The sequence below is a fragment of the Notamacropus eugenii genome, chromosome 2 (genome assembly GCF_028372415.1).
Source record: "Notamacropus eugenii isolate mMacEug1 chromosome 2, mMacEug1.pri_v2, whole genome shotgun sequence".
Taxonomy (NCBI): Eukaryota; Metazoa; Chordata; class Mammalia; order Diprotodontia; family Macropodidae; genus Notamacropus; species Notamacropus eugenii.
The window spans coordinates 263,215,391-263,238,787 of NC_092873.1; the positions used below are offsets into that span (position 1 = coordinate 263,215,391).

At 35.2% G+C, this 23,397-nt stretch overlaps 1 protein-coding gene across 24 annotated transcripts in view; it reads left to right on the forward strand.

Annotated features, from left to right (window-relative positions):
• Nucleotides 1-23,397, forward strand: part of AFDN (afadin, adherens junction formation factor) — a 179,154-nt gene that overhangs the window by 40,577 nt on the left and 115,180 nt on the right. For all 24 annotated transcript variants that reach the window (XM_072643891.1, XM_072643904.1, XM_072643895.1 and 21 more), the window contains one exon: nt 21,862-22,057. In XM_072643891.1, coding sequence (XP_072499992.1) covers nt 21,862-22,057 — 196 coding nt within the window. The remainder of the gene's footprint in view (nt 1-21,861; nt 22,058-23,397) is intronic.

The following is a 23,397-nucleotide window of genomic DNA, read 5'->3' on the forward strand; positions in this document are numbered from 1 at the left end:
CAGAGTGTTTGTACACTTTTCAGAGCTGGAGGGCATGACCATCTGACCTAGTGCCTCAATAGAAGTTAACAAAAGATACTGAGATCTATTAATGGTCTGGGAAGATCTTTAATTCTCTTCTCTCCCCACTCTCCCTTCTCCCATTAACTTTACATTAACATTACAGATATATATAGTAACAACAGAATCAGAGAAATTCTAGAGGGCTAGCCAGGATTATATGGATAGGAATGAAGAAAGGAAAAGATGAATTCATTTTGGGAAATAGTTAATTTGAGATCCTGTTAGAATATTTTAATTGGTTTTACTTCACTCTGTACCTTCACTCTTCAGTTCATCTTTTCACATAGTTCTCATGCTGATACTCCTAAAGCACAAGTCTGACCATCTCACGACACTTCAAAAAACCAGTGGTTCCCCGTACTTCTAGGATAAAATACAAACTTTTCTCTTAAACTTTTAGAACTTTCACAATATGCTATGACTTTAGCCTACATTTCCCCAGTATTTATTTGCTTTTCTGTATATGTGTTGCTTTTGCCCAAAAGAATATAAGTTCCTTGAGGGAAATAATTATTTAATATTTTGTCTTTGTATCCCCAGAACTTAGCACAGTGCCTGATACACTGAAGGCACTTAAATACTTGATGATTGAATGAATGAATGAGATGTCTAGCTGGAAACTGGATATTTGATAGTAGAATTCAGGATTAAGAATGAGACTAGAGATAGAGATTTTTAAAAATTATCTGTGTAGCATTGACGACCGAAGACATTGGAAAGAGGGCCAGACAGAAATCTGATATCCATGTTTAGGTGTCAGGAGGAGCTTGATAAACCAGCAAAAGATGCCAAGAAGGAATAGTCAGATGGGTAGAATGAGAGCTAGGAGAGAGTGGTAGCAGTAGTATTTTGAAAGCCAGGTAAGGAGAGAGTATCCATACTAGGTTTGCAGAGATAAACTACCTCAATCCCCATTTAATTGCATCCCCTTTAACTGGCCATGTTAGTCTTCAGTGAAATATGTTTACTCCTCCTCCATGTCATAGGGTGCAAAACTTTTCAGTCTTCTTAGTGTGTATTTGTTTTACAATATTTTAAAAATGTTCCTTGTGCTCCCTTCTCCTCCTCCTTATTCCTCTGTTACCTACTGTTGACCTGAAAACTTTATTAAGAAAAGGCAACAGGCTAATGCATACATTTTATGATTTAATTAATTAATTGATCAATTCCCTATTAAAGACAACGGTAACATAATGCATTATGGAGCCAGAAATGTTCTGGCTACCCAGTGCAGAAATCTTCTGGCTTATATACATTTTGCCGTGAGAAGGGAACTCTCCTAGTTGAACAAATCATAAATTTAGTAAGACAAGACAATTAACAAAGTAATGTTGGTCAGGCCTAGGGATTCCAGCTGGGTAAGCATATGTCTTGGTGATAAGGAAAGAAACCCCACCACTAGTAAGTGGTAGGCTTCCTCCCTTAAACAGATAATTGACATAGGAAAGGGTAAACAATGTTCAATAGAAATTATGATCTAAGATGTCTATATTTTCTTTATCATTAATACGCCATAACATAGTATATGTCTATAGATCAAAGGAAAGTCCCATTATTCATAACATAGTATGTGTCTATAGATAATAAGATTCATCAAAGGAAAGTCTTATTATTCAAGATATAGTGTCTTAGGTTAAAGGTCTCCTTAAGGAGTGTAGAGTCGGCCTTGGCTGGCTTTTGCTGACATAGGAAGAGGCACTCTCTGAGTTTACTTCAGAGAGAACAAAGAGATTATTCCAAAATTTTATATTAAACATTATCACTACATATTACCTACCTCTTTTTAGCCCCTACTTTGAAATACCCTTTCCTTTAGTGTTATCATTGAAATATTCTTCCTTTTGTTGTTGTTTGCCTTGCCCTTTCAATTTGAAAAGTGAGAACCAATGCCTCTGGGGTTTTATCTCTAGAAGTCTGAAGTTTTATGGATATCCTTAGAGATTTTCTTTCCTTCTGAAAATTTCAAAGATAAATTATAATGAATGGAGGAGGAGTTGTTGGTCATTAGGCAATCTTGAATTTTGTTTCTTTCAAAGATACTTGTCTCCCTAAAAGTTGTTTGCTTCTCTTGCCCATGAGGGGAAATCCAATACATATTATACTCATCTTAGGATTGTTTCTTTTAAGGCATATCTTTATTGTACTTTTATTATTTTTGTATCTTTAGTTGTGAAGTTGGGTAGTTTGGTATTTGGATAGCCAGAGGCTGTTCTAAATATGTGAATATTGGGAGAGTAGAATAGAATAAAGCAATAAAACTTTAGATGTTACACAAGCATAAAATCCATATAATAATAGTACCTTAGATTTCTATTTTACAATTTTTCAAGTCTTTTCACACAGGCCTCTTTAATTGTTTATAAGAATTCTTGTATGGTAGGTGGTATTATACCAACTCATAATATTTTGTACCAAACCAAATATATCACTACTGGATGAACAAAGATTAGCTCAAACTTATTATTGTCTAGTACTTGTTAGTGTGCTGCTGGTACATTTTAATAATTTTTCTTTTTTTTAAAGCTTCTGGAGCTCACTAAAGGATTTTATAAATATGATCCATATTCTAAAGAAGCTTTATTTGGTGAAAGAAGTTTTATTAATACCATTATCCGAATGTGATTACAGTCACATTCCTGCCTTTGACTTCTCATTCTTCTCTCCTTTTCCTTTCTTCTGAAAGCATGATTTATAGCTCAATTGATTTGTATCATCATGCCTCAGTTGATTGTGACAGAGTTAATAACATTATAGCTACCCATTTCAAAGTAAATACAACCAAGTTTTTGTATGGGAATTTTAAAGCTGACAAGCATCACTTGAGGTTATTTTAAACTCTGGTTCCCTCTTAACATTTTTTCTGAATAAGTAATATCATTAGGTCATACATTTTGAATACTGAAATAATGGAACTATGCATATTTGGGCAAATTTTTATGAACAGAACAATAGGAAAGGATAAAAAATTCTTCTGTGGGTTGAATTCATCTTTTACGATTAAGAAAGTAACCAGTTGAATGCATCAGACATTTCATGTTTTTCATTTTCTTTTCTTGAATTGAATATATTGGAATCATAGGATCACAATTTATTCTTCTGATTAGTATAACTTCATGTGTTATATAATTGTGAGACCACAGTTAAAGTGACTTTAGCTTTTTTTTTTTTTTTTTGGAGGTTGAAAGGCAAGGTAGTTTAGGTTAAGGGACTTGCTCAAGGTCATACAGCTAGTAAGTGTTAAGTGTCCCAGGCTGGATTTGGTCCTCCTTACCCCAGGGCTAGTATTGTTCACTGTGCCACCTAGTTGGCTCCAGCTTTAGTTTTTTTTTAAAATGAATCTAGCAAATTAGAAAAGAAATAGAAAATGTATAAACCCCTGTTATGTGTCTTAATTATAGTTTTCTTCTTTAACAACTAAAGACCTTGTTAGCATTCAGTGTAAATCATTTGTTGATAATTTACTGATTTGAGCTCATCCAAGAACATTGAATGTACATGATAAAATTGCTGTCAAGAACATCATCGTTATTAGTTGGAATGATGCAGCTATTTGTTACGGATAACAGGTATTAAATGGATATCAGATATAAGTGAACACGACAATTTTGTATTAAATTAATAAGCTATGGTGTTGATTGCTATATTGTCTAGAATATAAATCACATTCTTGGGGGGGGGGGAGTACCATTTAAGAAAGAATATTGTCAGTTTGATTTAATGGTTTACCGTATTTCAACATAAATCCTCTTCTAAACTTACTGACTCTGCTTATATTTGCTATGTAAAATGGTTTTGTTCAATTTAAATTTTATTTTCTTTAAAAATGTGGCTCTTCCCCAAGGGGATGGGTGGGGAGGGAGGGATGAAGAGAAGTTGAAACTCAAAGTTTTAGGAACTACTGTTGAGTATTGTTCTTGCATACAACTAGGAAATAAGAAATACAGATAATGGGGTATAGAAAGTTATCTTGCCCTACAGGAGAAAAGAGAAGATGGAGATAAGGGAAGGGAGGGACGTTAGAAGGGAGGGCAGATTGGTGATAGGGGTAATTAGAATGCTCGGCATTTTGGGATGGGAAGAGGGGAGAGATGGGGAGAAAATTTGGAACCCAAAATTTTGTGGAAATGAATGTTGAAAACTTAAATAAAAAAAAATCATGCATAATGACATTTTCTTTAAAACTCTGGTCCTATCTCTATCATCCTAAACTTGTTATAAAATGTGCTAAAACCATCCTTTTGAAAGTATGCTTTCTATCGCTTTAGAGCAATAAAAAGTGACCTGTAAATGGATCCATATTAAAACTTATAACCTAAAAAGATGCTTACAAGAGGGAAAGTGCTATGTAAATCCAATAAAGATATAAATAATAAATTTCAAAAATAAAAAATAAAAATGTAGCTCAACAGCAGTTGGAATATTTTGACGTTGGGTGGATTTTAGGACACAAATTATAGAATCTTAGAGCAAGGATTTAACCTGGAATCCATTAATCTGTCATCTTGTTGTGTTTTGCTTATTTGCTTGTGGGTTGTTTTTTTTAAATTAGGATGGTGGTAGGAGCACTACTTTAAAAAAAATTAGCATTAATGTTTCCAAAAAAGACTTCATGTTAGGGGGCAGTATTGTGCTACTTTCCTTATTTATATTTTTTCACTTTCCTCTTCCCCTGCTTTCTTCCTCATTCTGCTCCCTTCCCCACCTCCAATTGAGAATGAAAAAAAATTGTTACAAACATACATTAATTAAGCAAAACCAATTTCTTCATGTAACTTTTGTTTACCTGCTTCTGTTCGTTTCATTCTGTATCTATTCTTGTAAGTCTTCCCAGTTTTCTCTGAAACAATTTCATTTATCAGTTCTTAAATTAAAATCTCTTAAGCCCTTCCCCGATGTATGGGTACCTTCTCAGATTGCCTAGCTCAAAAACCATACATATTTTTATACATCTTTAAGAATTTTTTGTTCAATACTAACTCCTCCCTTAATCTGCTCTCCCTCTAATTTCCCCCTTCTTTCATCTCCTCCCCTCGTATCTCCCTGTTGTATGAAATATGTTTGTGCATGTGTATGTATGTTCCCTACTTTGTACAGTTCAGTTGAGAATGAGGTTCAGGTGTTAGACATTTCTCTTCCCACCTTATTCTTTGCATAAATGTCAACTTATCCACCCTGATTATATAAAATAATTTCCCCTAACCTCCTTCCCCTCTTTTTTTAATATTCATCTGTTAAGAACATCAAGATATAATAAAACCACTTCCAGGCCTTTTATCATAATTAGATTCCTTGTATGATCCATGATGGGAATGAGATTCAAAGGGACACATGTTGTCATCTCCCCTTGTAAGTAAAACAATTTATCCTTGTTTTTGGTCCCTCATGATTGTTCATTCATGTTTACTTTTTTATGTTGTTAACTCTCTTGTTTGAAATTCACAGTTCTTATGCAGCTCTTGTCTTTTCATCAGGAAAACTTGGGAGGTTCCTTTCATTAAAAATCCTTTTTTTTTTCTTTTTCCCCTGGAGAATTATATCCAACTTTGCTGGGTAAATTACTCTTGGTTGTCTTCTGGAATATATTCTGAGCTCTCTACTTCTTCATAGTGGTGCCTCCTAAATCATATGTGGTGCTGACTGTGGTTCCTCAGCACTTGAATTTTTTCTGTCTGGCTGCTTTGACTTGGGAGCTCTGAATTATGGCAGTAATGTTGTCCTGGGAATTTTATATTTTGAGATTTCTTTCATTATGTGACAGGTTCTTTCTGTTAATGCTTGTCTGTTTTTTTTTTTTGTCTTCCTGTAACTTCTACTTATTGGCCCTAGTTCTTTTCTCTGGAGTCAATCACATGTAATTATTTCTAGGCTAAGATTGTATATTTTTCCCTAGTTCCTTCAATTGATAACTTCTGTTTTGAGACCGTATATATCATTGTGGTTGCCCTTTTGGAAGTGCTCCAGATTATTAGTGTTTTTCTTAAATATTTAATTCATCAAACACTAGGTAGGCACTATGTGCTTATCATTATGCTGCACTTTGGGATACAAAGACAAAATGTAGAAAAAGACTGTCCTCCCAAGGAATTCATGTTCTATTGGCACATGCAAATACATGTACCCAGATAAAGACAAAATAATGTCAGTAGGTTGACCCTTGAAGACTTTGTATCTGAGCTGAGCCTTAAAGAAAAATAAAGATTTTCTTTTAGCAGAAAAAGGATGAAACCATGAATCTATATGATGTAAAACTTGTTTTTTTAATTTTTTTTAATTTTAGACTTAAATGCTAAAACTTAAATACACAATAAGAAAAGAGACATTATAAACTTAAATGTTAAAACTTAAATACAAAATAAAAACAAAAAAAGTCATGTGCACATAAGAACATGAGAGAAGATTCAAAATATATAGCAATAAATTTCCATTTCAAGAAAGCCAATGCAATAAATATTGTGCATTGTGTTGAGCTGTCCATCTTTTTTGCTTCCTTCTAAGTTTTCTTTTATTCTCTGCTGTGCACTTTTTTTTAAGTGTACAATAAGACACCTTCCCTTGTAAGAAGTAAGTATAGTTAAACAAAATAAAATCCACACAATGATCATGTCTGAAAAGTGTGTGTCTTTGTACATCTATAGACAATCACCAGCTAGGTGGTGCAATAGATAGAGTGCTGGGCCTGGAGTGAGGAAGACTCATCTGAGTTCAGATATGGCCTCAGATACTTTACTAGCGTTGTGAGGCTGGGTAAATCACTTAACCATGTTTGCCTCAGTTTCCTTATCTGTAAATGAGCTGAAGATGGAATTGACAAATCACTCTAGTATTTTTGCCAAGAAAGCCCCAAATGAGGATTTGTCTTGGCAGGTAGACTCCCAAATGTTTTATATTGTCTACAGTTAATTTAAATGAGAATTTCTCTTTCTGTCTCTTGCTGCTGGACTTTGTTGGTAGTATATAGAAATGCTGATGATTTTTGTGGGTTTATTTTATATCCTATAACTTTGCTAAAGTTAATTATTTCAAGTAGTTTTTAGTTGATTCTCTAGGATTCTCTGAGTGTAACCCGCATGTCATCTGCAAAGAGGGATAGTTTTTTTCCTCATTGCTTATTCTAATTCCTTTAATTTCTTTTTCTTATTGCTAAAGCTAATGTTTCTACAGTATTAAATAATAGAGATGATAATGGGCATCCTTGCTTCACCCCTGTTCTTATTGGGAGAATTTCTAACTTATCCCCATTACCTATAATGCTTGCTGATGGTTTTAGATAGATGCTGCTTTTCATTTTAAGGAAAACTACATTTATTCCTGTGTTCTCTAGTGTTTTTAATAGGAATGGCTGTTGTCATATTTTGTCAAGCTTTTTATGCATCTGTTGAGATAATGATGACTTCTATTAGTTTTGTTATTGATATGGTCAGTTTTACTTATACTTTTCCTAATATTGAACCAGCCCTCCATTCCTGGTATAAATCCCACCTGGTCATAATGTATTATCCTGCTGATAAATTGCTGTAATCACTTTGCTAATATTTCCAGTTCTTTACTACAACAAAGTACTGCTAGAAATATTTTTTATTTTACACATAGGTAGGAAAAAATGATTTTAAGGAGAGCTACATTCGAAGAATGAGAACTATCCCAAATGAAGCAATGGGGACTGGAGATGGAATTTAAGTTTGGGAAACATTAAACTAGTTCAGTGAAGTGTTAGAGTGAAAGATAAATTGGAGCCAGTATAGAGTAGCTTGGAACCAGAATGAGGAGTGCTTTAAATACCACGCTTAAGAAGTTTGCATTTTCTCTTAGAGGTGCTAGAGAGTCTGGAGATTTTAGGGCAAAGGAATGACATAGTCAGAATTGTATTGTAGATGGGTTAGAAAAAGGAGAGAGCTGAACAGTGTTCTAGACAGGATCCAACATGGCACTATTCTTTGCTTACTATAATTTACTTTTATTAAATGCAGCCTGCGTTAGAATTCATTTTGATACCTTAATCATATAGTTAACTTATTCACCTCTAGTACTTGCCTCATATAAACTGGGTTTTTCTTTGTGTCTCTTGTCCTTGAGCAGCCAATTTTTTGGACCTATTATAGGACTCTACTTTATCTCTAATGTTTTCTTGTTTGATTTGGTTCATTGTTTGAAGCAATTGAGATTTTTTTGGATCGCAATTCTATTATTGAATTAATTGCCCTTCCTAGCTTTGCCATGAATAGATTTAAGAGGAATTTGCTATTTCTACTGCCCCCTCTCCCCATCCTCCCACTTTTTTGGTCAAGTCATTATTAAAAATATGTATCATCATAGGACCAAGGACCAAAACTCTTTGGCAAGGTACTAGACGTGTCCTAGCTTTTCACTGACCTAGTAACCATTTGGGTACCTAGTTCAGCCCTTTATGAATCAACTGAATGTTACTGTGTCATCCTCACAACTTCATCTTGACTCCAAAGTGTATCAGTAGAAACTTTACAATTGTCTCTTTTGTAAAGGAGGCAGGAAGACCTAGGTACTTGGATATAAGTTCTGCTTCTGACAGAAATTGGCTGTGTGACAATAAGCCTTGTTCAGTGTTGTAGCCAAGTTTTCAGGATACCTACCTGTATTGTTCTAGGACCTCTTCTGTTTTCCAGAGTCATAGTGCTCTGATTCTTTTTAACAAATAAGTAGAGATAAACAAAATAAATAACATTATCCATGTCTGAAAATGTATGCTTCATTTGTTATTCATAACTCATCATTTTTCTTCTAAAAGCTGGAAGGCATGTTTCAGCATATTTCTTTGGAAAGTCATAATTGGCCATTTCATACATTAGAGGGCTGAAGATTTTCAGTGTTGTTGTTTTGACTCATCATTTTTTTATTTTAAGTTCCAGATTCTCTTTGTACCTCTTTAACTAGTTGAGAAGACAATAGAAAATTCAATGCAAATAGGGAGTCATGCAAAGAAATTTCCACATTAGCCGTGGACATCACTGCCTCCCTCCCACCCAAAAAAAAAGGCAAGAAAAAATATGCTTCAGTTTGTATTCTGAATTCAGGAGTTATCTGTGTGGAGATGGGTAGAATTTTTCATTAGGAGTCCTTTGGAATTGTGGTGGGTCATTGTGTAAATCAGATTTACTTAAGTCTTTCATTGTTTATTATCTTAACACTATTGCTGTTACTTTGTGAATTCTGGTTATATTCATTTCGCTCATGTCTTTCTAGGTTTTTTCAAATCAGAACCCTCATCTTTTCACATATCATAGTAGTATTCCATTATATTCATATGGTATAATTTTTTCATCCATTCCAGAAAGTTTAAAAAAAAAGGATGCCTCAATATGCATTCAGACTCCGTCACTTCTTTCTCTGAAGGTGGATAGCATTTTTCATCATCATTCCTTCTGAATTGTCTTGGATCATTGCATTTTTGAGAATAGCTAAGCCACTCACAGTTGATCATTGTACTGTATTGCTGTTACGTGCGTTGTACAGTGTTCTTTCTCTTCGTTATGCTCACTTTACTTTGCATCAGCTCAGATAAGTCTTCCCAGGTTTTTCTGAAAGTATTCTGCTTGTCATTTCTTGTAGTATTCAATAGTATTCAATCATAGTCATATACTACACTTTGTTCAGCTATTCCCAAATTGGTGAGCATCCACTTTGTTTCCAATTCTTTGCCACTACAAAAAACTACTACATATTTTTTTTTGTCCACATGGGTCCTTTTCCTTTTTTCTTGATCTCTTTGGGGCGCAGAGCTAATAGTGGTTTGTTGGATAAAAAGGGTATGCATTTTTATAGCCTTTGGGCATAGTTCCAAACTATGCTCCAGAATGGTTGGACTAGTTAATAGCTCTATCTGTATACCTTACCTGTTTTCCCACATCCCCTCCAGCATTTGCCACTTTCCTTTTCTGTTGTCTTAGCAGTGCTGTTTTTTAAAAGGAATTTTCACATTAGAAAAAAATGAACACAACTTTTTTCTCTACTGTTTCTATCTGTTCCATTGAAAATAAAAGATAAAAACAAAACCCTGCTGACAAATATGATTACTTATGTCCACAAAACATCTCATTCTATACTGCCTTACACTTTTTTGTAGTTGTTCTCTTTTAAATTATAGCAGTCTTTAAATTGTTCTCCTGACCTGTTTATCTGAATTTCTATCAGTTCATAAAAAACTTCCTCTTTCCCTGAATTCATCATATATCTGAAATTACAGACTAGAGAGACATGTCTTATATGGCAGTCTGTTTTTTATATATCAGTTGAGAATTGTTTTACATCTTTAAGTAGAATAAAACTTTATTTTAAAATGTAAAAGCCTTTCTTAGCTCCTGAGCAATACAAAAATAGCCCAGCATTCTTCTGGAACTGTCCCAGGCCAGAGTTTGCTGACTCCTACCCTAGACAAAATAGTTCATTTGAAGAGACAAAAGTCGGTACAGGAGTCAGGAGGAAAAACTTGTGTAAATATCCTTTAGTAAAGTCTTAATTATGATAGCCTTTCCTTAATAAATACTAATCAAAGATTAGAAACCTTAAAAAATAAATTCAGACTGCCATATTGAGAATATGTTCCAGATCACTAATAGCAAGAAAAATGCAAATTAAAACAGTTTTCATTTCATGTGCTGAAAATGGTAGAGATGATTAAAAAAAATGACAGCAGGCAACATTAAAGTGGCTATAGGTTAATAGGAAACTAATGCAGTCTTAGTGGAGCTGTGAACTGGTCCAACCATTCTGGAGACTATTTGGAATTAGACACATCTTTATTTATTAACATACCTTTATTAGTGCCTACTTCATGCAAGTGAAAGGCAGGTAATATGAGAACTGGCTTTGTAGTCAGGAGGACCTGCTTTCAATGATAATACTAACAACATTTAGTATATGCTAGGCATTGGGTTGTGTGCTTTACCTGTATTATCTTATATGATCTTCTCAATAACCCTGTGACACAGGTACTATTATACTTATCAGTTGAGGAAATTGAGGCAGACTCTGGGTAAGAGACTTACCTATCCAGGGTCTCACAGCTTAGGTCTTCCTGATTCCAGGCCCAAGCTGGTCTGTCCTATCTAATATTTCTACCACTTATAGGCTGTGTGACCCTGGACAAGTTGCTTAACCTCTTAGTGCCCCCAGGAAACTCTAAATAAGACTATTAAGTTTCTGGAAAAAGTGCTGGTCTGCATTGGTAGAGCAAACTCGTCACCAGAACCTCCCTAAACTGATAAAATCACTGGTCCTTCAACTCCATGCTGCACTCTCACTGCCCATCCTTCCCCTCCCCCCCCATCCCCTTTAAAATAAAGTACAAGGCATTGTACTTTAGACAATAAAGACAAACATGAAACAGTTCTTGCTTTGGGGAATTTTACCTTTCTTCTACTTGGGAAAATGAATACATGTGCAGATAAGTGAATGTAAACTATTTAGACATTTCTGGAGAGTGGGTTGCAGGAGGGGCATGTTGGAGTTCAAGAAAGGCTTACTTCAGCTAACCCTGAAGGAGCTTGAGATTCTAAGAGGTGGAAGTGATCTCTGAGAGCATTCTGTTCATGAAGGGACAGCTTTTGCAGAAGTACAGAGGTAGGACATTGGTTGTGGTATATAGGGAACTTGCAAGCAGGCCAGATTGACTTTGAGCATCTAGTGTTGAAGAATAATATGAAATCTGGCAATAGATGTTGAAACCAGATTGAGAAGGACTTCAGAATGCCAATATGAATTGGTATTTTATCCTAACAACAACAAAAAAAAGAGTTACCAAAGCATCAATCAACAGGGAAAATAAAAAAGCGTGTGCTTTAGGGAATATCAATTTGGCAGCTATGTTGAGGAGATAGAAGACTGAATTCAGGGACTGAGAGTTGCTGAAAGCTCAATTGGATGTGAGGATGTATAGGAGTTACAATTGGCAGATAATTACAGTTGTGTACTGGAGAAACTGGTGGTGCCCTTGACAGAAATTGAGAAACAGAATGGGGTTATTTTTGTTGTTGTTGTTATTTTGTTTGGAGTAATGTAGGGAGACAGACATGCATAATGCATTGTTTGTTCTGTACAGAAGTGTTTGCGATATGTGTTGGATTTCCATGTGATGATGTTTAGCAGTCAATTTGGGAAGCAGGATTCAAAGGTAGAATCATCAAGAGTTGACTTACTGATTGAATAACAGAGATGGGGGAGATGATTCTGAGATTATAAATGTGAGTGTAGAGGATGGTATTAGTCCAGACAAAAGTAGGGAAATTAGGTAGAGTCCTGAGTTTAGTAGAAAGCTAATGAGTTCCATCTTGTACATGTCTTACCTAATGGCTCTCTATAGTATCTAGTTACAATTTATCTAGGCAGGAATTTGAACCCAGGTCTTCTAACTCCAAGTCTTATCCCCAGGTCTGTCTCCAAGTTGCAGTCATCCTAGTGAGTTACCTAACTGTCCCATTTTATTAACTTTTTTTTTTTTTTTTGGTAACTGTCATATCTCTTGATTAATATGTTGATTAAACCCTTCTTTTCTCTGCATCCTGTAAAAATCTACTTTCCTAACTAGGGAACATTGCAGATTATGCTCAGCTTTCTTCTCCTTCACTATATCACAGTTCTATTATGAAAGGGTAATTCCCCCATCCCTTCTTTTTTATCTTTGTCATCTTTGAAACCATTATTTTCTTGTTTGTGAGTATCAGGTCCAGAATGGAATTTTCCTTCATTGGTTCCACCATCTTTTGAAGGTTGAAAATTGTCATGACGTCAAGGCAGGAAGTTATTGGCTTCTCTGATTTTAGGTGAAGAGACCTCCAGCAAATGTTCAGATAACTGAAGTCTCCCATTGATTTTGTATCATGGCTCTCTCTGCCAAAGTTGTGATTATTTCCCAAACTTTTTTTTTTAATCAGTTCCCTTTTATCTTTATTCTTTGTAGTCTTTTGTATATTCTTTTGAAAAAAATTGTTTTCTAGTGCCATGAGTCTAAATTCAAATTCTCTCTACCCTGTTTTCCTTTTCTCACACGCATATATCATCTTAATATGCATTGCTACTCGCTTCCTGTTTTACCTTTTTCATTCTGGACATGTTGCTTTTGAAAAATTATACCATTCTTGAGGCATTTTCCTGAAAAATCATACCTTTCTTGAGCCATTTTCCATTCATGAATTTCTATCCTACCAACCCTCAGTGACTTTTTCTCACTTTTGTATTAAGAATCCACCTAATTTCTATCTTCTGGATATACACATGACACTAAAGTGCAAGTCAGTCTTTTGAAAAGATTTTAATTTTTCAGAAATGCATATTTACCAAAACAGTTTCTATGAAAGAGAGATTTTACCTTTTACTATAAAAACTGAAAAGATTTGTCTCTCCATATCAAAAAAATCTTCCTTTTGTTAAGTTGCCAGACCCCAGTGTCTAGAATAAGCTTGACGTATTTCTGCTGGGCTGTTATTGGAGGTCAATTTTCCTTACACTAATTATAGATTGGAAAAGAAAGATGTTATTCTCCTTTTTTTTCTACTTTTCCTATGATTTCATCATTCAGAATGGATAATCTAAAGGTAGAGAAGTTTCTTTACATTTTTTATATTTTTATAAACTTCATTTTACAAAGTATTGTGGAATATAAAACATGTCTAAATTTTCCTGCTTATAAGAAATATAGTTAAGAGAGACTTAAGTTAAAGGTGCTTGAAGAATGTTCAGTTTGCTGGCCTGATGTGGCAAATATTTTAGAATAATTCACTTTTAGTCCTTAAATTTAATCTAGTTGATATTATAGAGGTATTCATTATAAAGTGTTAGGCTTGACTTTTGGGGAGCTAGAAAAGTATGATACAATCCCTGCTGTCAAGGATCTTATTTCCTCTAATAGGGGAGATGGATCTAATCAAATGTTTAGCCAAATTAGAGCCTTAAGTGTATAAACAAGGTCCATGTGGAGTTTAGAGGAATGAAACTGAATCTTTCTGGTACCTTCCTGCTTTTTTTGTCAGGGATGGGTAAAATGTTTGAGAAAGGTGTCTATCAGCTGAAGCTTCCCTTAAGAATGGATAGGATATCTGTGTGCAGAGATTTGGATTTTTGACTCTTCAGGACTAGGAAAATGCGAGCAAAGGCACGGAAGTATAAGTGTAGGATTTAGTATCACCTAAAGCAGATTTCTTGCCTTTTCTGATCCTAAGTTTTCCCACCCGCTACTTAAGGATGTTGAACTAAAATGACCTTGAAGGTCTCTAGTTCTAAATCTGTATTCTTGTATCTGTGACCTAATTATTTTGGAAGGCCAGAACTGCAGAATTAAGGAATTTGGCCTTTGTTCTCATCTCCCATTTTTTCTGGAAATTTAATTTTTAGCAGATAACTCTCATGAGAAAATTATGTAAAATAATTTGAAATGGAATTTCTTTTAAGCATGTAGGTTCTTGCTGTGTATATTTGCAGTATGCTAAAATGATTTGAATTCATTGCTATTGAAAAATAGCCTTTGTATAATTGAAATGCAGCTTTTGTTCTTTTTACCACTTTGTGTTATTGTAAATTAACACACATGTAGGGGAATGTTAAGTGTATGTTAATTGTTCAGTGAAACATTGAAAAATGTATCTAGTTGGATTTTTTAGTGACATTGGTGGTTTTGTATCCCTGTAATAATAATCAGACATGATCATTCTAAAACCTATAACATAGGTCTAGGGATTATTTGTACCTTTTTTGTTTTAATTAAGCTGTGTTGATAACTTTTCATACTTGTTTGTATGAAATTGTATTTAATTACCACCATTGTTTCAGTGTCTCGATCACAATCTTATAATTATGCTCATCTTTTCACTGCCTCCTCACCGATCCTTTCCTCCTTCCCCCTTCCGCCACCATCCCACACCTCCCACCCCCCATCCCCATCAGCTGCCATACCTTGCCATTTTTATCTTGCCAACATCTTTCACATCCATCTTCTTCTTTCCACTCATACCATTGCTACCTTAGTTTTAGGCCCTCATCACTTCTCATCTACGTTATTATAATCTCTCTCAAATTTCTCACTCTTCTCTCAATTCTCACTATTTTCTATACTACTACCAAAGTAATTTTCCTTAAGCTTAGATCTGCTCATGCGACTCCTGTACCCAACAAACTAAAGTGACTTACTGTTGACTCTGGAATAAAATACAGACTTTTAGCTTTTAAAACCTAAACAACTTGGCCCTAATTCTGACCGGAATCCTTCCAAACTGGGCCTTACCTGTGACACCCCATAATTGCCTTTGCATGTAATAAATACTTAACAAATACTTGTTGGTTGATTAAGTAAGTCAGAATAGCATTGTCAGACCTGGATGTTAGAGGAGGACACTCCAGAGTATCTTAGTTCCATGGAATTCAAACCAAGCAGAACTAGAGACGGAAAGTTAGAGTAGAGGGGGATAGAAAGTCAAAGTCCTGCCCTCTATAAAGGGAAGTTTTGAGAGGAATTTGGTCTCTGTATTCCAGCCCTCCAATCAGAGAGATATGTTAATAATAAAAGCTGGAATAAAAGCATAAGTGAGGGTTCAATTGAGGTTAGAGGACATGAATTTATTCTCCACACAGTGGCTTCCTCTTGCAGTATTTAGGAAGTTGGTGAGAATAACCCAGAGTTGGAGATTGTTTAGCAAGATAGGAACAGGAGAGAAAGACAAGGAGGCAAAGGATTTGAGACTTGAAGACTGTTTTGCTCAAGAGATTAGCACCAATACTGTGTAGTTAGAACTAAAATCTTTTTAAAAATAATAGTATATATAGAAGATGAGATTTTAGATGGTACTTAAGGAAACCAAGAGACAGATGGAGAAAGGAACACATTCCTGTGGAAAGTGCACTTAATGGAGGTGTGGATATAGGAATAGCTTAGATGGGATGAAGGAAGAGAGTCTTGAAGTAAGGGAGGTTACCAGGGAAATAAGTTTCAAAGTTTAGAATCTTGACTAACAGGTGAAAGTGCAAAACAATTTGGGCTTCTTGACTGTTGCTCACATTGATCTCCCCTGATCCATGTGAACTAAAACCCATCATCTGACCTCTCCTGTGTAAAAACCAGCATTTCCTTCTAGCTCCAAAGTTTTAAATCCTAATATTGTAGATTCCTAGATTACAGATTGGTGATTCACATCACATGAGAGATATCAGGTGTTTTTTAATTGTATGCTGGCTGTATCAGTCATAGACCGCGGGCTTTAAACCAGCCATTTCGTGGATAGTGCTTTGGACTTGGAGGGTGTAGTACTTACTATAGGATTTCAAGTCTTATTCTAGATCCTAGTATTCTTGTGCTTGTTACCAAGTCATTTAACCTCTCAGAGTCTCAAATTTCTTTGGAAAAATGGCTACCTTCTAAAGTAACTTTCACAGGGTTTTTAGGAATGTACTTTAAGAATGATGTATAAATAGGAATAGTTACTGGATTTATGAAGACAAAATTTTTTTCCTATTTGTTAACCTGACTCCTTTGTTTTCCTCCTTCTTACTTCCTGCCTCCTCTTTCTTTTCCCACAGAGCCGTACATGGTTTTTGGCTGTAGAACTCACCTAGAGCAGCTAGTCCTCTTCTTTCCCTGAGCCCCTATGAAAACTTCATTTTCTGAATGTTTCCTATCTTATTTGTTATCTTACTTGGATTCACACTAGGTTGAAGGTGACCTATGATTTTTTCCCTTCAAAAACATTTTAATTATACATATTAATGTAGTTTAAAGCTTTAATAGCCGTACTTGAAAGGTGATATTCATTCACCCAACCTTTAATTTTATTAAGCACCTACTATGTACCAGGCATTGGTAATACAAAAAAAAAAATCCCTGTCCTAAAAAAGCTTACATGCTATTGAATTGGGGTGAGCTAGCCAGAACTCATATGATTCTCTGTAGAGTATATATCTGGAAGTTATTTTTGACCACTAATCATTTTTGTGTATCATTTTGGTATAACAGAAGGAAAAATGACTTGTAAACATGGAGACTTAAATTTCTGGGTATGGCTTTGACCCAGCAGTCCCAAGTAATGGTCATATCCCCTGAAGTATTCAAAGACAAAAACAAAGGTCAGTACATACCAGAACACTCATTCACACAACACACTCTGGAGTAGCAGAGAAATGAAAACACATCAGCTGAGGAATGGCTGAAAAAACTATGGTATATAAATGTAATGAAATACAGTCATGCAGTAAAAATGGTTATGAATTCTATATATGTCATCTCTCTCTTCAGAATGTGAGCTCCTTGAGACCATGGATTGTTATGTTTTCTATTTCTGCTTCAGTTCTTATCTACTCCTTTCTATCTCCCTCATGCAGCTGCCAGTGTGATTTTCCTAAAGTTCAGATCTGTAAGATCAATAAACTCCAGTAGTTCCCTATCATCTTCAGGATCAGATATAAAATCTTCTGGCATTCAAAGCCTTTCACGACTTGCCCTCTTCTTCTGTCCCTTCCCCCACCTTTCCATTCCTCTTATATTTCATCACATACTCTTTCATTCTCTGACATTGACCTTGCCATTCATTCCTCAAACAAGACAGTTCCATCTCCTGGCTCCTTATATTTTAATTGACAGGCCCCCATGGCAGGAATGTGCTCCCTTCCCATCTCTGCCTCTTGGTTTCCCTTGTTTCTAGTCCCATCTAAAATCTCACCTTCTGCAGGAAGCCTTTCCCATTTCCCCTTAATTTACTAGTCTTCTAATCTATTGATAAGCTCCAATTTATCTGCTGTATTGTGTACATAGCTTGTTTCTTCATAGTTTTTTCATGTTGCCTCCCCAATTAGACTACAAGCCTTTGGCCTGCTTTTTTCTTTCTTTGTACCCCCACTCTTTAGAATAGTGCCTAGCACATAATAGGCTCTTAATACATTTTTATTGACTATTTATATCCAAAGTGCTTTGCAAATAAGTGCTAAATAAATGCTTTATTCAGTACCATTTAAATATATTATCTTAAGTAGTCATTTCTTCTTCTTATTCCTATTCCTCATTTGTAAAATTAGAATATATAAGACCTCCTCCTAGCTTTAGAAATTTCTGTTTTTATGGAGTTTCCTGAAACAGTTATATTGCACTCCATACTCAGATAATCCCTTAATGAGTAAATTCTTAGGATCAGTCAGCATTTCAAAACAGTATCTGCTTCACCTAGACTATATGAGTGTTCTTTTGGCGCCATCTCTGGGTAGAGAAAGTGAGTTGGCATGCTACACCTTAAATTCAAAGATCTTCTGTACTGTTCAATATATAAATCACTCTAAATACAGGTGTAGTGGTTTAGAGTGGTGGACTTGGAAGTCCTCAGTTTCAGTCTGTCATTGGCATCTGCTTGGCTATTTGTCCAAAGACAAATTTCTTAAGTTTCAGTTTTTGTCTGTAAAAATGGCAATAATGTTCATAGATTTAGAGTTGGAAGGGATCTTGGAGGCCACTGAGTCCAACTGTAATGTTACAGATGAGGAAACTGAGGCTTTAGTATCTGAGGGAGGATTTGAACCTATTTTCCTAACTCCAGTGCTGTTTCTGCTACTCTGATTGCCTCTTATATTATAAGTACTTAATCTTGTATGGCCCTCATGAGACCTTAATTTTATTTATTTATATATGGTTTATAAACTTTAAAGTGCTCTGTAATGTATAAATGTCATTATTTAAATGTTGTCTTTTCATTTAGAAAGTGTATTGAAGTGGATAAAGATTCCCACCTTTGCATTAGGAAAACCTGGGTTTAAGTTTTGTCTCCAATTTGTAGTAGCTATGTGACGTTAGTTGAGTCTCTCCTTGATTTTAGCAACTCTTGAGTAATAGGTCAGTTGCCAATCGGACCCTTCCCTACCCCTGTACCTCCCAATCTGGAATATTCCTTTTAAGGAAAAGCAGAGAAAGCATAAACATCAATCCCTGCCCTTTGAGGAGTTTGAAACTCTGCACGAGGAGAGAGGGAAGTTAATAATGACACAAGGCTATAATACAATCTACACTATGAGGTACTTTATGATTAATTGTCACATTATTACTGTAAAGATCATGGTGGGCTTGAGTGGTCCAGGAAGGCATCCCAGTATCACCAGAGGAATGGATCTTGATCTGGGCCTTGAAAGACCCAAAGAATTCTCTTTGGCATTCTAGATGAAGGGAAGCAAAGAACATCTTAGGAAAGCATAGTTTGTTCAGCACAACAGTTTGATTGGGTGTGAAAAATGATTAGTGCAGGAGAAAGATGAGAAGCGCATTTAGGGTTATGTTGGATATAAGGGGGTGAGCTTTTTTGCAAGACTTCCTACACAAGGAATTTGGAGTTCATCCTATAGGCTTTGAAGGTAATTTTAAGGTGATCTGAGCTAGAAGGGTAATGACTTAAGCAAATCAGCATTTCAGGAAAATCTAGTGTTCAAGATAAAATAAAGTAGAAAAAGATGAGAGGCAGGAAGAGTTATGCTTTTCCTGTAATTTGGAATTACATCTAAGTAAAATCATCTAAGTAAAAAAAAAAAGAGCTACTTAATCCAGAAAGGGACTTATTCTAAAAAAGTATCCAGAGTAACAAAATACACAGATCCAGGTTTAACCTTTTTTTTTTAAACATATTAGTAACTGAGATTTGTAATGATACCCCAGAATAACTAGAGTATTCTGAATTATTTTCTGAATCATAAAAGATTAAATTGTATTTACAGCTTTTATGTCCATTGGATTTATTAAATCTCAATTCTTTGTAAATGGGTGATTCATATAAGTGACATAATATAATGTACAACTAACTAGAATACCTGTCCATTTAATTCAAGAAATATTTATTGAACTTTTACAGTTTATAAAGCACCATATTAATGGTATTTCTATATAAACAAGAGTTTAGGCAAACTCGTAGTTGTATTAAATTTCACATTGCAATGAAAGTGAAGTCATTTGAGTTAAGTAAGTAGGTTTAGTAAAGGGCTTTGTCCCTGCCTTTTTTTCCTAATAGAAAAAAAAGCTATTAAAATTTTTCTTATTAATATTTTTATTCCTGTTTAGTATATTTCTTTTCACATATGATTTTATGTTATGAGTAGATAGGAAGGAGCTAGATTATGAAGGACAGTGTATCTCAAATAAGATTCTTTTAAATGTTTATGAAAGAGAATAATCACATCCTGGAAGGGTCACCTACCTGAACTTTTGGGAGCCAAAATGGTGGAATAAACAGTAAGTGCTCTTACCCTCCCCCTTGTTGACCTTGAAAATCCCAGAGAATGTTTCCCCGGGAAAAATTTTAGAATAGTGGAATAGCAGAAGGGGCACAGCAGTCTCTAAGTTCAGGAGGCTAGAAGAGAAGAACTCCTGCACCAGACCACCCCTCCCCAACACCTTACACAGTGAGCTTCAGTGTAACCCCAGGGCAACTCAGAAAGACTTCACCTGGCCTTGGCCTTGCCCCACACCAGCCATCTCAGCACCAGGTAAGCTACAGCATTTTATCACTTCTAGCTGAAAGAAGTGAGTAACCAGGTGTCAAGTTCTCAGCACAAGTAATGTGGGTCAGAGTCCCTGTGCCCCAGAAGCAGAGATCCACTTTAAAAGCCAGGAAAAAGGCAGTCTCATTATGAGTAAGAAGCAAATCAGACAAGCAGAGACCATAAGAATCTTACTATGGGGACAGAGAAGACCAAGATAACATTCAGAAGAGAATAGCACTGACAGTGTACTCACATCTGAAATAGCAAAAGAGAATACAAACTGGTGTCAAGCCCAAAAAGTAATCTTGGAAGAGCTCAAGAAGGAAAAGCCAGAATAGAGAGGTAGAAGAAAAATTGACCGATAATTTTAAAAATAAAATTGACAAAATGAATAAAAGAATACATTGAAGAGAACAACTTCTTAAAAAGTAAAATTGGCCACACCGATAAGGAAGCACAAAACCTAACTGGGAAAATTGGACAAATGGAAAAGGAAGTACAAAAGCTAACTGAAGAAAACAATTTGTTAAAAAATTGAGAATACACAATCCTTAGCCAATTAGCTTTGCAGTAATCTAAATTTAGCAGATTTTTTCTGAGAACTACTATGTACTAGTACATTACTAATAGATGGAAATTTAAAAAAATTGCCCTCCTGTCAAATCTAACAAGGATTAGATTGGTTTTGTTTGGTCCCAAAAGGCATTACTAAGACCAATGGTTAGAAGTTGCAGAGACAGGATTTTGCTTGAGCTAGGGGAAGATTTCCTAACAGCTGTCTAAAAATGGGATGATTTGCTTTGAAAAAGGGAATGTGTTCCCCATTTGAGTTCTTTGGGGACAAGTTCAACTAGATGACCTGTGAGGTGAGGTACCTTTGAACTCTGCTTCTGTGTGATTTGTTGAGAGCTTTTGCTTTTTTGAGATTTAACATGCCTTATGTTCTGCCAGACCTTTCGTATTCATCCTTGGTAACCTGCCCTTTTTCTTTACTGATCAGAATTATGTACGGAATAATAGATAGCTGCCCCTCCCTCCTTTCCATGTTATCTGCTCTTCACAAAATAAAAATTGCTAATGCAGCAAGAAGATAGAACATTTGAGTGTTGTATCTTCATGTTTTTATTAATTAACCAGAGTGTTGTTTGGAGTGAAGCAACCTTTTTAAAGATTTCCTTAACTCTTTAAATGTTCCTTTAAACATTAGTACTAAGATACTTCTGATTTTAGTGAAACAGATTATCCTATGGAAAGCCTTTCTTTTACCAACGTTCAAATAATGGTCTTCAAGGTTTAATCTCCCCCTTTGTCCCTCAATAACTGAAATATTTTTATTTTTAGGATCTGGAATTCCATGGAGTAATGAGATTTTACTTTCAAGATAAAGCTGCTGGAAACTTTGCAACAAAATGCATCCGGGTCTCCAGTACTGCTACAACTCAAGATGTGATAGAAACTCTTGCAGAGAAATTTCGACCTGACATGAGAATGCTGTCATCTCCTAAATATTCACTCTATGAAGTGCATGTCAGTGGAGGTTAGTGTATCTTGATTGGGTTGTGTTTGTTTAATATATATCATGGAATTGGTTGTCTTTCCTTGTTGAAATATATCAGCACCTTGGAAAACAGCTCACATATCCAGGGTAATTAATGGGGTAGGTAATATGATGATTTCATTTTATTTTGCATGCATTTAAACATTCATTAAGCACTGTTTGGAACTGAGAGCTGAGAGATAGTAAAGAGAAATGAGTGGTTTCTGACTTCAGATGCTGAAAATATTGTAGGGCAGATAAAACATATAAATACATAAATTCTCATACAGAATAGAGTATGGCAGGGGTGGAACCTGTGCCCTCATGCCTGGGCTATGACAAATACATAAGATACAATCATATTAGCATTCTAAGGAGAGTGATGTTTCTACCTAGAGCAGGTGGGCATGGGAGGAAGGAGAAAAAAGCACTGAAAAGCCATGGGTGCTAGGTAAATCTTAAAGGTTGGGTAGAATTTCAAAAGCTGGAGATTGGAGGGGTTTGAGATTGAGGTCAGCAACTCTAGTGTTGGGTAAGAGTGATAGCAAGATAGCTAAAATAGATGTTAGAAGTCTTATACATTTTTGATATTTATAACATTATGGTATGTAGAGTACTAGTGTAGATTAGAATTTTGTTTCTTTCTGTTAAGTCATTTTTCCAGACAAGTAACATAGAGACCCTACTTTAGATAGATAGAAAGTTACATTGTGGTTAGGACCACTTGAGCTTCTGTTACATGTTAGTCATGTGACCTTGAGCAAGTCATTTAACCTTTAAGTGTACTCAGACAATTCTCTGAAAGACAATAAGACTCAGAGGAGGTGCTGATTTGTATTGAAAGACGGACCCGTTAAAAATACAGTAAGTAGCATAACAATAAGTAGCATAACCTATCCTTGTAGTGAAACCCATCTTTGGCCTGCTGATCACCTATACTAATGATATATTCCATGTTTTTGGAAGTTCACATTTACAAGTAAATAATAACCCTTAGTTTGTAATCATTAATATTTGCAATACAGTTAAACATGATAGTGACATAAAGCTTTGAAGTAAAATTTCATTATTCTCACAGTGTGTTTTTATCTTCTAAGGTGAGGCTTTAGTTGACATTATAGGTATCTCTCTTTGAAGCAGCATTCTGGGGGAAAAAGCAATAATACTATAGCATATGTATATATAAATAACTTGCTATTTTTTACCCATCTGAAATACCTAGAAGTAATTAATAGGTTTAAATGCCAATGATGTTCTCATTAGATGATACTGGTATGAATGACTCATTTATATAAATAAATAGAAGTTAAGCATGAAAGGAAGAAATTGTTTGCTTATAA